The 14,020-nt window shown below is 28.1% G+C and overlaps 2 protein-coding genes across 2 annotated transcripts; both read right to left on the bottom strand.

Moving 5' to 3' along the window:
* Nucleotides 1-393: 393 nt before the first annotated feature.
* GO595_000553 (putative tRNA (guanine(26)-N(2))-dimethyltransferase) lies at nt 394-1,836 on the bottom strand (the record flags this gene model as incomplete). Its single annotated transcript, XM_067918776.1, has 1 exon — nt 394-1,836. One exon carries the CDS (start codon nt 1,834-1,836, stop codon nt 394-396), a length of 1,443 nt encoding a protein of 480 aa, XP_067779333.1.
* A 2,148-nt stretch (nt 1,837-3,984) lies between these two features.
* On the bottom strand, nt 3,985-6,750 carry GO595_000552 (uncharacterized protein; the record flags this gene model as incomplete). Its single annotated transcript, XM_067918765.1, has 1 exon — nt 3,985-6,750. The coding sequence occupies one exon, from the start codon at nt 6,748-6,750 to the stop codon at nt 3,985-3,987; it is 2,766 nt and encodes a 921-aa protein (XP_067779332.1).
* Nucleotides 6,751-14,020: the final 7,270 nt, after the last annotated feature.

Below are 14,020 nucleotides of genomic sequence, written 5' to 3'. Positions count from 1 at the left end.
TAGTTGTCAAATTTATAAATGCCAATTGGTGTGTGGTATTTATGAAAAAAAAACGATATGCAACTTTTGAGGGAAATACAATGGTTTATGCATGTCTTTTTTTTGAAAAAAAAAAAACATTTTTTTTTTTTGTAATATTCAATCAAAAATCATCATTATAGTGTATTATTGTTTTCAAGCAGTAGCATAATCCTAATTCAAGAGGTTTGATATAAGCATGATTTAGTTCTACGGAATATTAAAATCAAATTCCTTGAAATAAGTCAAAATCAATTTGACATAATGTGTAGTTATCCTATAAAATTAATTTTTATATCTTTAAAGTACCAAAATGTGAAAAAATTCGAAAAATTTCTAATGGAATAAAAACATTTATTTAAAGGTTTATTTATTTCAATTCTTTTTCTTTTTCCCTGCTGCTGGCTTTGGACCGAATCCCTTTGAAGGGTTTTCATAGAACTTACAAATCTTTTTCTCTTCCAGTAATCTCTTTTTAATCTGCGGGTCAACTTCCAAACTTATTTCGTATGTGTTTTTGGCCTCTAAAATTGCTTTTGCCTTTTCGTTGTTGTTCGGCAAAGCTTTCTTCTCGTTGAAGTACCAAGTCCGGATGACGTCCCAAATGGCCTCTGGAGGCGCGTTTGTCTTTAACATTCCGCGTTTGCAATGTGTCAAACTACATTCGAAACCAATTCTGGAAAGCGCAGACACAACCACTGCTCTTGAAGGGCAAGAAGCTCTAACCAGGCTGCACATATTGTCTATGGAGTAATATAACGGAGATTCGATTTCATTGATACATGTATGAAGTGTCGCTTCGATGTTTGGAGCAAACTGTTGGATGTATCGCATCGTTGGGAGTAGTTCGAGTAGTCGTTGGCAAAATTCTTTGTCATGTAATGGACCAGTATATATTGGTCCTGCAATTTGAAGTTTTCCCTTGGTATATGGATCGGTTAGGGATGGTATATCAAGTGTGGCGTGCTTAATTGACCTTGATTTCCCATCTTTTGCAACATGAAGAATACCCATTGGTTGGAACCAAAAAGAGGCTGAGTCAGGAGAGTAAAAACAAAGGGACGTGTTACAAGCAGTCACCTTGGAATCACCTTTTTTATCCCATATACGAACGAAAACTCGGAAATAAAAATTCTTCGAAAGAGAAATTAACGGTTCCACACTGCGGTTGTATCGTGCGGCGGTTGTGATGATTGTGGTGAGGAGAGTTCTGATGCCGAATTCATGGGTAAAGTCGGCGTTTAATGCAATGACGTTGTACCACGCATAAGCAGTGTCAATTTGTGTGCCACACAAACTACGACCATCAGTACTTGTGACACATAATAACCCTCCATTGGTAACAGATTGAATAGCACCATCAAGAAATGGAGCTGCTGTACTATATGGATCAAGATCAATTACTTGGAATTCATTTCGTCGTGTTTCAAGAATTAAAGCAGCATCACCAATTGATGACTTGACAATGTCTTGAACTTTATTACGGATGATGTTTTGTTTAATAACTTCAACTGCTTTTGGATCTATGTCATTTGCAATAATGGATTTGATACCAGGAACTTCAATTGCATAACGAATTGATCTAAGACCACTCGCAGAAAATGCTTCAAAAATTGTAATATCTCCTTGATAGATTTCACTAAATGCTTTAATAATTAAGCACGTCAAGTCACGATTGTAAACTTGAACATTATTATAAAAAACTTCGCTTTTGTTGACTGTATCTGGGAAATAAATTTTAGCTGAGCCTTCTTCTATAACTGGAACATCACTTGAAAATGTTGCTGGTGTTGCTGTTCCTGACTCATTTCCTCCCATTATTCTTTGTTGGCCGTTATAAACCGAAAAACCGTGTTAATTAAACGGCCTCCCATAAGGGCGCCCCATTACGTAAACTATATAAAAGGTTTTATCAAAATAAAGGCTTCCTAAAAAAAGAAAAACAGCGGAAGCAACATGAATGGCCAACACACCATAAATGCTCCGCTGCATTTTTCCATGCCAAAATTAATTACACCGGTTAATTTTGAATCTATCTCAATAAAAATTGAAGATTTAAAAAAGGTGATAGTTTCTATAAACAATTCAAGAATAGGAATCAAAGGGAAAAATTTCGAATTTGGTACACGCCGAGAACCAGATTCAAATATATGGAATGAATATTTTGGATATGCACCATCACCAGAAGTACAATTTTCTTTTATCAAAAATGGATATTTTTACACAAGCCTTGTTTTTCCAAATTTAGTTTTAAATGTTAGCAAAGAAGGTTTTATAATTACCAAAGGCATCAATATTGGAGGATGTAATGGCCTTCTCAAATATATACATTATGACCAAAAGATTTTGCAAACAGAATTCTTTTACAGGAGATATTGTTTATCGACTAGTATCCCACTTGAAAATGGATCCACCACATTTGAAATCTTGAAATCAGGGACTACATATAACATTTTAGCATCCGCATACTTGGGTAAGAATCTCCAATCATCGAAATTTTTCTTCAGTTTGTATTTAAACCATCCGAAGACAAATTTTAAGTTATACCAATCGTTATCATATGGACCATTATATTATGAAAACGTTTTATATCAAATCTCATCGAAGTATTACGCAAAGAAACTTAATGTATATAACAGTTTGTTATTGTTTAAAGTAGGTTCTATTATTAGACCTAATTTTGTTGTTGGTCTAAAGAATGTTTCGCCGAAAAAAATAATCGACAGAGTTATCTTCACAAGAAAGAACACAGGTGAAACAACTCTAAGAGTTGGTAACGCGTTAACACCTGGAAACGGATGGAAGCTGAAATGGGAAATTAATAGTGTGATTCTGCCGATTCTCAAATTCGGTGTTTCAATTGATTTAAAAAAAAACTTGATTTAAATATATAAATAAAGATTATATGTAATGTGTTCATTTTTATTTTCAAGAAAATGTTTCATTTTTTCATGTTACTATAATTATTATTATCTCTAAAAATAGGTTAAGAAGATCTTACCATCACCTTGAAAGATGTTCTTTTATTGATCATTATAATGTTACATTAATTAATTATGCAGCATTTTTTTCTTCAGTTAGATGTTTTAAATATTTACTTATGAATGGTACATATGTTTATTATACAGGTGAACATGCAGTTGCAGGATGGAAATGATGAAATTATTCATTTATGTAAACACGATCATTCATCATTTAAGAATGCATATAAAACTGCAATTAAATTCCATTGAATTGATATCTTCAATTAATATTAATCACAAAGATATTAATTTATTTAATTTAGTATATAATTTGATGATTTAATATAGTTTTATAATGTTTGGGACTTATTAAAATAATTTTATACGGCACTTATTAAAGCATCTGAAAATGGTCGTACAGAAATCGTTAAATTTCTTCTTGAACAAGATGGAATTGATTACATTGGAAAACGCTTCACAGTTGGTTACTAAACGATCAACTCATTATTTTTTATATTTTTATCTAATATATAGAACAATATAACAATAATAATAGATAAAATAATTCAAATAATTTCGAAAATTTTTGTTTATATTTTAATAAATATACTTTATTTCTTATAACTCTACAATTTTTTACTTAGCAATTACACACACTGCACAAAGTAAATTGTGCAATTTCAAGCATAAGCAGTGTGTCTGAAGTTTATTAAAATAATGTGAAAATCTTGTTGACAGGCTACTTATAATACTTTCTTCAACATTTTATATAAGACAAAACGAATGATCTATAGGAAATCGAAAGAATCTCAAAACTTCGATTTTTTAATGAATAAAACATATTTTTATAAGAAATATGTCACTTCTGTGTGTTTTATATTTTATTTCTCCCTAACAACAATTTAAATAATCAGAAACGAAAAATATAAACCAACAAATTGCACAAGTTATCTTTAACCATTTAACAAAAGATTGAGAGAGATTTTTATGTTTACTTAACTCCTTAACTGTACATTAATTCCATTGCGTACTTCGGCAAGAACCAATAATAAGTTAAGCATTTTTCGTCCTTATTAATTACGCACCAATTCTCCGCTTCGAATTTTTGTATTTGGAATATTTGCTTGTCTTTCACCTCCAAATGTTTTGGATTATTTACCTCTTTTAACTTATAAAATCTCAAAAACTTTTTCTCGTTTAATTTTTTATTATATTTTTCGTCTGGTTTAAAGTTCTTAATCAAAAACGCGACTTCTTCCGGTGTTAAACTTGGTGCGATATCCAATATTAACTCAGGTTTATCAGCCACGTTATTAATCAATACTAAACAAGAAATAATTTGCCTTAATATATTTAAGTTAATTCGTAAATCATTTTCAAGTATCGATGTAAATGTATTCCATAAAATGGAATTATCAAAGTTAAATCGTTCGGGATTCGATAACAATTTATTTGATGAATTAACATCAAATTCTTTTATAAAGAGATCAGTGATATATTCATTTAATGTCTTTGGTAAATTAGAAATAGTTTCATTGTTCATGTTCATGATTTCCTTAAAATCAGTTAATAATGTTTCATTATCAAATGCTGCGGTAGAAAATCGATTAATTACTAATTCTGACCGCTTTAATAATGGCGAAACTATTTCATTTAATAATGAATAATATATTTTATATAACTCATTAAGAAATCTATTCGTTTTGCTTTGATCAAATTTCTTAATGGGTGAATAATAATTAATAAGTTGTATAAGAATTATTATGGTAATGAACTTGTCAGTAGTCGTGGCATTAGGTAATTGTGGATAAGCTTCGACAAAGACAACAAGTGTTGACTCGAAATGTTCATTGTTTGGTAATAATATTTCACTCTCTAATATCGAAGCAAAGATCGGAAAGACATATTGCGTGGATTTGAAGTCACTGGAAAACATGGGCAAAGTAGTAACTGAAGGCCACGAAGTGGTAAGGACGCGATGAAATAGGACTTGCGGTGACAAATGCATTGTGGGCTCGAAGCTTTGGCGCTCTGCTGGATCGCTACTGTCGGAGCTGGCGCTGCTCGTGGAGGAATCTTGCGACTCGCTCTCTTCTTCTTTGTCGTGCGCTTCTTCCTCTTCGGCTTTGCGTTTCGCTTCTTCTTCAATACGCTTTCTTTCTTCTTCTTCCTCTTTGCGTTTAGCTTCTTCTTCGGCTTTTTGTTTTTCTTCTTCTTCTTCGGCTTTGCGCTTAGCTTCTTCCTCCTTTTCAATGCGATTTCTTTCTTCTTCTTCAGCTTTTTGCTTTTCTTCTTCTTCAATGCGTTTTCTTTCTTCTTCTTCTTTGCGCTTAGCTTCTTCTTCAGCTTTCTGTTTTTCTTCCTCTTCTTCGATGCGCTTTCTTTCTTCTTCAGCTTTGCGTTTAGCTTCTTCCTCCTCTTCAATGGGCTTTCGTCTCCTTTCTTCTTTCTTTCGTTCAGCATGGATTCTTTCCTCCTCTTCAATGCGCTTTTTCTCTTCTTCTTCTTTCTTTTGTTCAGCATGGATTCTTTCTTCTTCTTCTTCAATGCGCTTTCTCTCTTCTTCTTCAGCCTTTTGTTTCTCTTCTTCTTCGATACGCTTCATTTCTTCTTCAGCTTTTTGTTTCTTTTCTTTCTTCTTTCTTCTCTTTTCTTCTTTCTTTTGTTCAGCATTAATTCTCTCTTCTTCTTCTTTCTTTTGTTCAGCATGGATTCTTTCCTCCTCTTCAATGCGCTTTCTTTCTTCCTCTTCAGCCTTTTGGTTCTCTTCTTCTTCGATGCGCTTTCTCTCTTCTTCTTTCTTTCTTCTCCTTTCTTCTTTTTCAGCTTTCTTTTGTTCAGAGTGAATTCTTTCTTCTTCTTCAGCCTTTTGCTTCTCTTCTTCTTCAATACGTTTTCTCTCTTCTTCTTCTTTCTTTTGTTTCTCTTCTTCTTCAGCTCTTTGCTTCTCTTCTTCAATATGTTTCATCTTTTCTTCTTCATTTGATTTTTCTGACACTTCTTCATTTTCGCTTTCTTTTCTTTCCTCTTTATCTTCAATTTCATTAACTTCTTCTGCTTCTTTCTTCTTAATCTTTCGAACCTTTTTCTTTGTTCCTTTCTTTTTGTTGCTTTCTTTATCTTCTTCTTTAACACCTTCTTTCCTCCATATACTTTGTGGAGCTTCTTCTTTCTTCTCAATAATTTCATTTTCTTTTTCTTTACTTTTGTTCTTTCGAACTCTTTTTACGCTCTTTTTACTTGTTTCTTCTTCTTTCTCTCCTTCAATGATTTCTTCGTTAGTGTTTTTATGCTTCCGATGTTTCTTCTTACGATGAGTACTACTACGATCTGATGGAATAGGTACAACTTCTGATACATCCCATGATGCAATTGGAATTCGTGGTTCGACTCTACCTACAAAGGAGACATCGTTCATGTCTGCTTCGTTGGCACTTTCTTCATTGCCTTGTACAGAAAATGAAAAAGATGCATGTAAAAGTGGGGCTTTAGATCTTCCAGTTTCCATCTCTTTAGATATGTTGGCAACACTCCCAAGACCATAAAAAGGTGCTACATCAACACGTAGTTTTCCATATACTTTGTTCTTTCGACCTTTTTCAAATCGTTTTAATGTTAATGTAACAAGTTTGGGACGAACTGAACCATCAGATTTGTTGATGTACATGGTACAAGGACATTCATATTCAGAATCAAATGGAAGTTTATTGTCTTCTTCTTGATATAAAACATCAGTAGAACCTTTAGAATCGCCACGCTCCCATTTCATGAAAAAACGACTTGGATTTTTAGTCCTTAAGTCAACATCAATTATTTTGATTTTAAGAGTTGCCTTAACTTTATTCCATTTGTTCATCGACTTTTTTGTTCGTTATGAAATGTGACATGAAACCCGTCTAAATGCAATTTGAACCAATTTTTTAGCAGTCACACGATTACATGATGATTTTGACCATACAGAATTTGTAAAAATGAAAACAACTATTATCTAAAAAATTGGAATACATCTTCAAAACATTTCATCTTATAATTTTTATCACATATATATTATATAAAAAATATATATAGAATGACATTTTATTAATGAATTTATATATAATATATAATATATAGATAAATATGTATATATTTTTATATTTATATAATTATATAAATTTATAAATTTTTAATTTGTAAAATCGAAATCACCGAAATTAAAATAATATATCATATTTTCAGGAAATAATTTTTCTATTGTTTCATCATATTTAAATGAATTATTTTTAATATTTTGATTATTATTAATTATATTATTACCATTCATAATATTATTATTAATATTTTGATTATTATTAATTATATTATTAATATTATTATTTGAATTATTTAAATTATCTGGACTTTTAATTAATGTTGATATTGAAGAATTTGATGAAGAAACAGAAATAGGAGCAGAACTAGGATTTGCTGAATTTAAAATATTTTGATGAATTATAGGTGAACAATGTGATGTTTGTTTCTTATTTTCTTCAATATTAATTTCACGTACTATACTTTTAATATAATCTTTAATTTGTGACCAATGCATACAAAACCATGCTCTAGCACCAGTTTTTGTTCTCCAAGCTGCTCTATCTGTATGAAGATTAAATTTTTCACACGTCATTCTTTGAATTTTTCGTATTGTATTCATCTTTTGTGTACATTTAGAAATTGAAAATGCATCAATAACTTCTGGTAAAAATTTTCCATATAAAAATAATCTTTCTTTAACTAACATTTTTTCTCGTTCTCCACCTGACATATATGGTTGATGAATTTCATGTTTATCTCTATGTTCTCGTGTATATTTTATAATTTTCGTTGTTATTTCATCTGTATTTTCATGTTCTTTTTAAATCTAATTGTTGTATGTTTTCATTGGTTGAATCGTCTTGATCTAATGAATTAGCAAAGTCGAACATTTTGGAAATGAATTGCGTTTAATAATATTTTTTCAATATTTTAATAAATTCATGAATTCAATGATTCTTATATTTTTTTTCTATTTTGAAAAACACTTAAAGTGTATCGGTTAACTTTGATGATTCGATCAACTTTTTCATCACTTTATGAGGAAATTGTCATGCAAATTTAATCGAGTAAAGTGATGAAAAAGTTGATTAAGAATCGAAATTTTCGTATCAAAATTTTAAAAATTTGTCTTCATAAAATGCTTGCAATAAAATGGCGTAAATTTTACGATCATTAGTAACGATATTACATTTCATTTATTAAATAATATCAAAATTTTGCACGATTATTCATTTCAATTTTTTTTTAAATGATATTCTTATTATAATTTTAATGAATTCTAATATATTTTTTTTATTGAATATTTTTTTCAAGTTTTAAAACAATTAGAAACAGCAATATTTCATCCGACAGAAAATACAAGTCATATATGAAACACGAATAAATTAGGATTAAAATCACAATAAAAATCATTTTTACGTAATATTATTAAAATTCGTCATTGTTACTAAACATGATTAAATCACTAGTGAAAGATTTTTATTATTTGATAATGCTAGCATATTTTTTTCAAATTGGTTGGGGTCGTGTCTTTATTGTGATTTCCATGTAAATGCTTAATCATTGTATATTATGATACGAATGACAATTTGCCTATACAAGAGTAGATCTACTTCCTTACAACTCAAATGTCATGATGAGATATGTTAAATATGATAAAATAATTAAACATGATCAAGATGATAAAAAATAATTAAAATTATGTAATAAGTTAGATCCTGGTAATGTGAACTATTCAGAATAATGAAAGAAAATTCGAATCAATAGAATAATATATTCAAACGTAATATTACGGGCAAAAAATTAAATCATTAAATAAATTGATCATATATAATATGAAGTAATTATTCGTTAAAATTAATTGGTTTTAATAGCTCAAAATTATTGTTGATCTGATTTAATATGAAAAGTGTATTAATAATAAAAATATTTTAGTACTTATAGAAATTCTAATAAATATATTATCTGAATGTTTTGCTTTTAAAATGACTCAATAAAAAAATATAGAAATGAATAATCATGTGAAAATTTGATATTATTTAATAAATAAAATGTAATTTCGTTACTAATGATCGTAAAATTTACGCCATTTTATTGCAAGCATTTTATGAAGACAAATTTTTAAAATTTAAAAGCATAAAATTTAATATTTTCAACATTTGTCAAAAATAGAAAAAAAATATAAGAATCATTGAATTCATGAATTTATTAAAATATTGAAAAAATATTATTAAACGCAATTCATTTCCAAAATGTTCGACTTTGCTAATTCATTAGATCAAGACGATTCAACCAATGAAAACATACAACAATTAGATTTAAAAGAACATGAAAATACAGATGAAATAACAACGAAAATTATAAAATATACACGAGAACATAGAGATAAACATGAAATTCATCAACCATATATGTCAGGTGGAGAACGAGAAAAAATGTTAGTTAAAGAAAGATTATTTTTATATGGAAAATTTTTACCAGAAGTTATTGATGCATTTTCAATTTCTAAATGTACACAAAAGATGAATACAATACGAAAAATTCAAAGAATGACGTGTGAAAAATTTAATCTTCATACAGATAGAGCAGCTTGGAGAACAAAAACTGGTGCTAGAGCATGGTTTTGTATGCATTGGTCACAAATTAAAGATTATATTAAAAGTATAGTACGTGAAATTAATATTGAAGAAAATAAGAAACAAACATCACATTGTTCACCTATAATTCATCAAAATATTTTAAATTCAGCAAATCCTAGTTCTGCTCCTATTTCTGTTTCTTCATCAAATTCTTCAATATCAACATTAATTAAAAGTCCAGATAATTTAAATAATTCAAATAATAATATTAATAATATAATTAATAATAATCAAAATATTAATAATAATATTATGAATGGTAATAATATAATTAATAATAATCAAAATATTAAAAATAATTCATTTAAATATGATGAAACAATAGAAAAATTATTTCCTGAAAATATGATATATTATTTTAATTTCGGTGATTTCGATTTTACAAATTAAAAATTTATAAATTTATATAATTATATAAATATAAAAATATATACATATTTATCTATATATTATATATTATATATAAATTCATTAATAAAATGTCATTCTATATATATTTTTTACATTAATTTTTTTAAAATGATATAATATGATATGTGTTATCGAAGATTTTATTCTTTGAAAATCAGAAAGCCATTGTTAGTCAACTTTAAAGATAATTATATTTTTCTCAATATTATTCCATAAAGATTCATTGTGAAAACAAAAAAAATTGTTTGAATAACTCTCGAGAAAGCAGTAAAAGTCTTCACTAATTGACGCATTGGTTTCAGTGTTTTTCTATATGTTGTCAATATAGTATAACTATTATCTGGAACTTGGTGTGTGATCAAGTCATTCATTAGTGACGAGAGATAAAGCACAAAATCACAACTTACCACAACGACACTGAAGAGCAGCAGTAGTAAGGCTTAGGTAAAACAGTTGTGCAACTTATACAGACCGTTAACAACAACCTTACCCTTTATAATGTGATGATAACGTTCACTTTAAGCCTGGACTAACCGCTTTGATCGTACTTTTCAAAATTGTGCTAACTCCGTCATGTTATCATGGAAAAAAATGAATTTTTTATGGATATATTAGAAAATTAAAATTTTTCTTCTTCAACTATATAATAATATTATGGCATAACGAATGGTTTCAGGAGACAACTGAGTCATCTATCTAAGATATTTATATGATTAATCTCATTATTTCCAGCATATTATAATATGAATTTAGCGCTAATTATAACATATTTCACAAAAACTTTATTGAATATCGATGTCATCAAGATGACATATTGTTACATTTTAAATTCTAATTGTAAAATATCCACAAACATTAAGAAGTTCGATCGATTTAATGTATTATTGCATGAAATTTTTTTGTGTTTGAACAACAGTACTCAGTTGGTGTCTTGACTTGGCTTTGATCTCCCCAAAAATTCTTCTAGAAGTGGTTGAAGAAACCACTTGAGAGAGAATTTCCTTCAACAGGAACATAGAGAAGCTCATTACCTGATTAGAAAGCTCCTGAACAGCTGTTCTGTCGTGTGTGCTTAATACACATTCAATATGTGAAACAAAGGGAGTCCATCAAATTTTTATGGAGCCAGAGAAGATAATCAAGCATCACATTTAGATTGTTGTCCATCCATTATATGTAAAGCACACTTCCACTTCTGAATGTTGCATGAGCTTGTAACGACCAGTGCTCATTGATAGCAACATTATGAACTTTTTGCTATTATGATGTTATTCAAGGATTTAAATACTACTTCGAAATGAACTCATATATAAAGTCTTCTGTATCTTTGAAAAGTGTATATTATTGTGGCTATTATAATGAATTTTTTGCCCAATTCTGTTTGCCCTGTACTAGACAATTCTTCACTTGACGTTTGTTTGGGTATCCCTATGTCACACAAAATTTTTGCGATCACATTTTAAAGGAGCTTCTCATTTGTTAGGTTTCGATTCAATATTATTCCAAAATCTATAATGATATCAAAAATATAATGCTTTCTTATTTGAAATATACAATAATATATATTTGTAATATATATGAAACAATTTTTTGATACACTTTCTCATATACTAATCATTTATTTCAATGTAATACAAAAAATGAAAAACCATGGATTCGTTGAAGCCTATAATTGAATTGTCAAAAAATAATCTAATATTATCATAAAATACAAATTAATAATTTTATATTATATTCTCGTCATAACATGCGAGCTATTTTATATTTAGATTCGATGATATAAATCCACTAAATTTATAAAAAAATTATTCCAAATGCTATAAAAAAGGAACAAAACACACACACACACACAGAACATCTACAGGCCCATCTTACGGCTTCGCCTCAGGGCCCTTAGATGTTTTCGTTATAAGATAATCCGTTAAATAGGATATATTTAATAGAGAATTAATATCTTACAAATGGTATATCTATACAAGAGAGTGTAATGTTAACAAATATTACTTTTAAATCAAAATCTTTTAATAGGCCTCGTAGAGGCCGTTAATAAACTGTTTATTGTTATATAATATACTATTAACACATGTAATGTGTAATGTAATGTAAAAATAAACTGCTATAGAGAGTGAATTTATAATGAAGTTCTTAATGTATTACTTGTATTACAACGAAACATCATAATAAAGAAGTAAATATGATAAAGAAGTGATCATGATAAAGAAGAAATATGATAAGGAAGTAATAATTATAATATAGGCATCATATAGGTATAAAGTTATCATTATAAAGTAATATACTAACAATCAATCATTAAATAAATCAAATCATCTATTAATGTTTCACGCTAATTTTATAATGGTATCTAATAATAATATTCCTATTAAAATAGATTCCGGAGATAAAAGATATTTAGTATTAAGTGCTTCTGAGAAAAATATAATAGAGATTCCAAATATTACTTAAATATATATATAATACTCCTACATTAGAATTTCATCAGAACTTATTTACACACTTTATGATAATGAATACTAAAAAAGTTAACTTAAGAATAATACCAAATACTGAGGCAAAATAGAAAATTAAAAAAGCATCTATGTCATCATATGAAATATTCATAAAAGAATATTATGATCGTATTAAAGATATAACAGCACCTAGATCATACACATTATATAAAGAATTTGTCGTAGAAAATGGTTTTAATAGTAGTTCATTCAGAACATTTATTGCTAGCATAAAAAAAAATACAGGAGAAGCAATCAGTAAAAAAATTGATGGAGTCGTTTTTGAAGTATATAATTTAGTCCCAAAGATCTATGAGAAATATAGATCTTATCATCATAAAATAAAATGAATGAATGTAAAGAAGATATTGATTTTTTTCAAATATTTGATGACCAAAGACTTATTAAATCATATTATATAACGTAATAGTTATTTTTCTTGCTTGGATATTAAATATTAAATCTACTGTGTTGACTTTTGATTCTAGAATACTTCTGCCATAATTCATCTACATTATGACAACTTGCTGGAGATTCTTTAATCAATTCATAAAAATCAATTCTAGAGATACCAGGAAATAAAACAATATCACTTAATGTTTTTTTCGAATTTTTTGATATCGATTTTACTGTTTGAACACAAATGATTACATTGATATTGAAATGTCTTGATCTTTTATATAATTTCATTTAATCAGTCTATTTAATTAAATCAGAATTTGAGCACTTAATTTTAAGACAGAGAAAACAACACTCAGAAATCATTGAATACCCATTGAATTTGAATACTGTTTAAAAAATATGCGAAACAAAACACTAAAAAACATACTTATAAACGAAATATTTAAATAAACAAAATATACTGTTATATGTTTTCCATTATGTTCTTTCGATTCATAATATTCATTATGAAAAATAAGACAATTTTTTTCTAATGCTTATATCTCGATAAAAATAGAATATTTATCGAAAATATTTCAATATGCTAATAAGTATCGCATATACTATAATTTCTTATATTCAGAATTTCCTAATTCATACATTCGTATTAATGTGTTTCGTATTTGATATAAAAATATATCAGGAATTCTATTTATTGAAACTACTTATCAAAACACAACATATCACAACACAACTGTTTTTCTCTAATTAAATATGAATACTTTGAATAATAAATTTACAATGAATGAGATATATAGGATTCTTTCCATCAGAAGTAAATTTTATATTAAAAGTAGATGCGTCAGAAAGAGCGTTATTAATAACGGTAGGTTATCCATAAAAATCACTTTTGATACCAATGAATTGTCTTATACTATTACTGAATGATGCATGGAATTCTAAATACTCTCTATCTGAAACACTACTATAAGATTTACTAGAAGATAAGTTATTAAGTATATCTGCATCGTTAGGATCTTGATATAAG

The sequence above is a fragment of the Histomonas meleagridis genome (genome assembly GCF_020186115.1).
Source record: "Histomonas meleagridis strain 2922-C6/04-10x chromosome Unknown contig_104, whole genome shotgun sequence".
NCBI classification, from domain to species: Eukaryota; Parabasalia; order Tritrichomonadida; family Dientamoebidae; genus Histomonas; species Histomonas meleagridis.
This window is presented reverse-complemented; position numbering and strand designations above follow the sequence as displayed.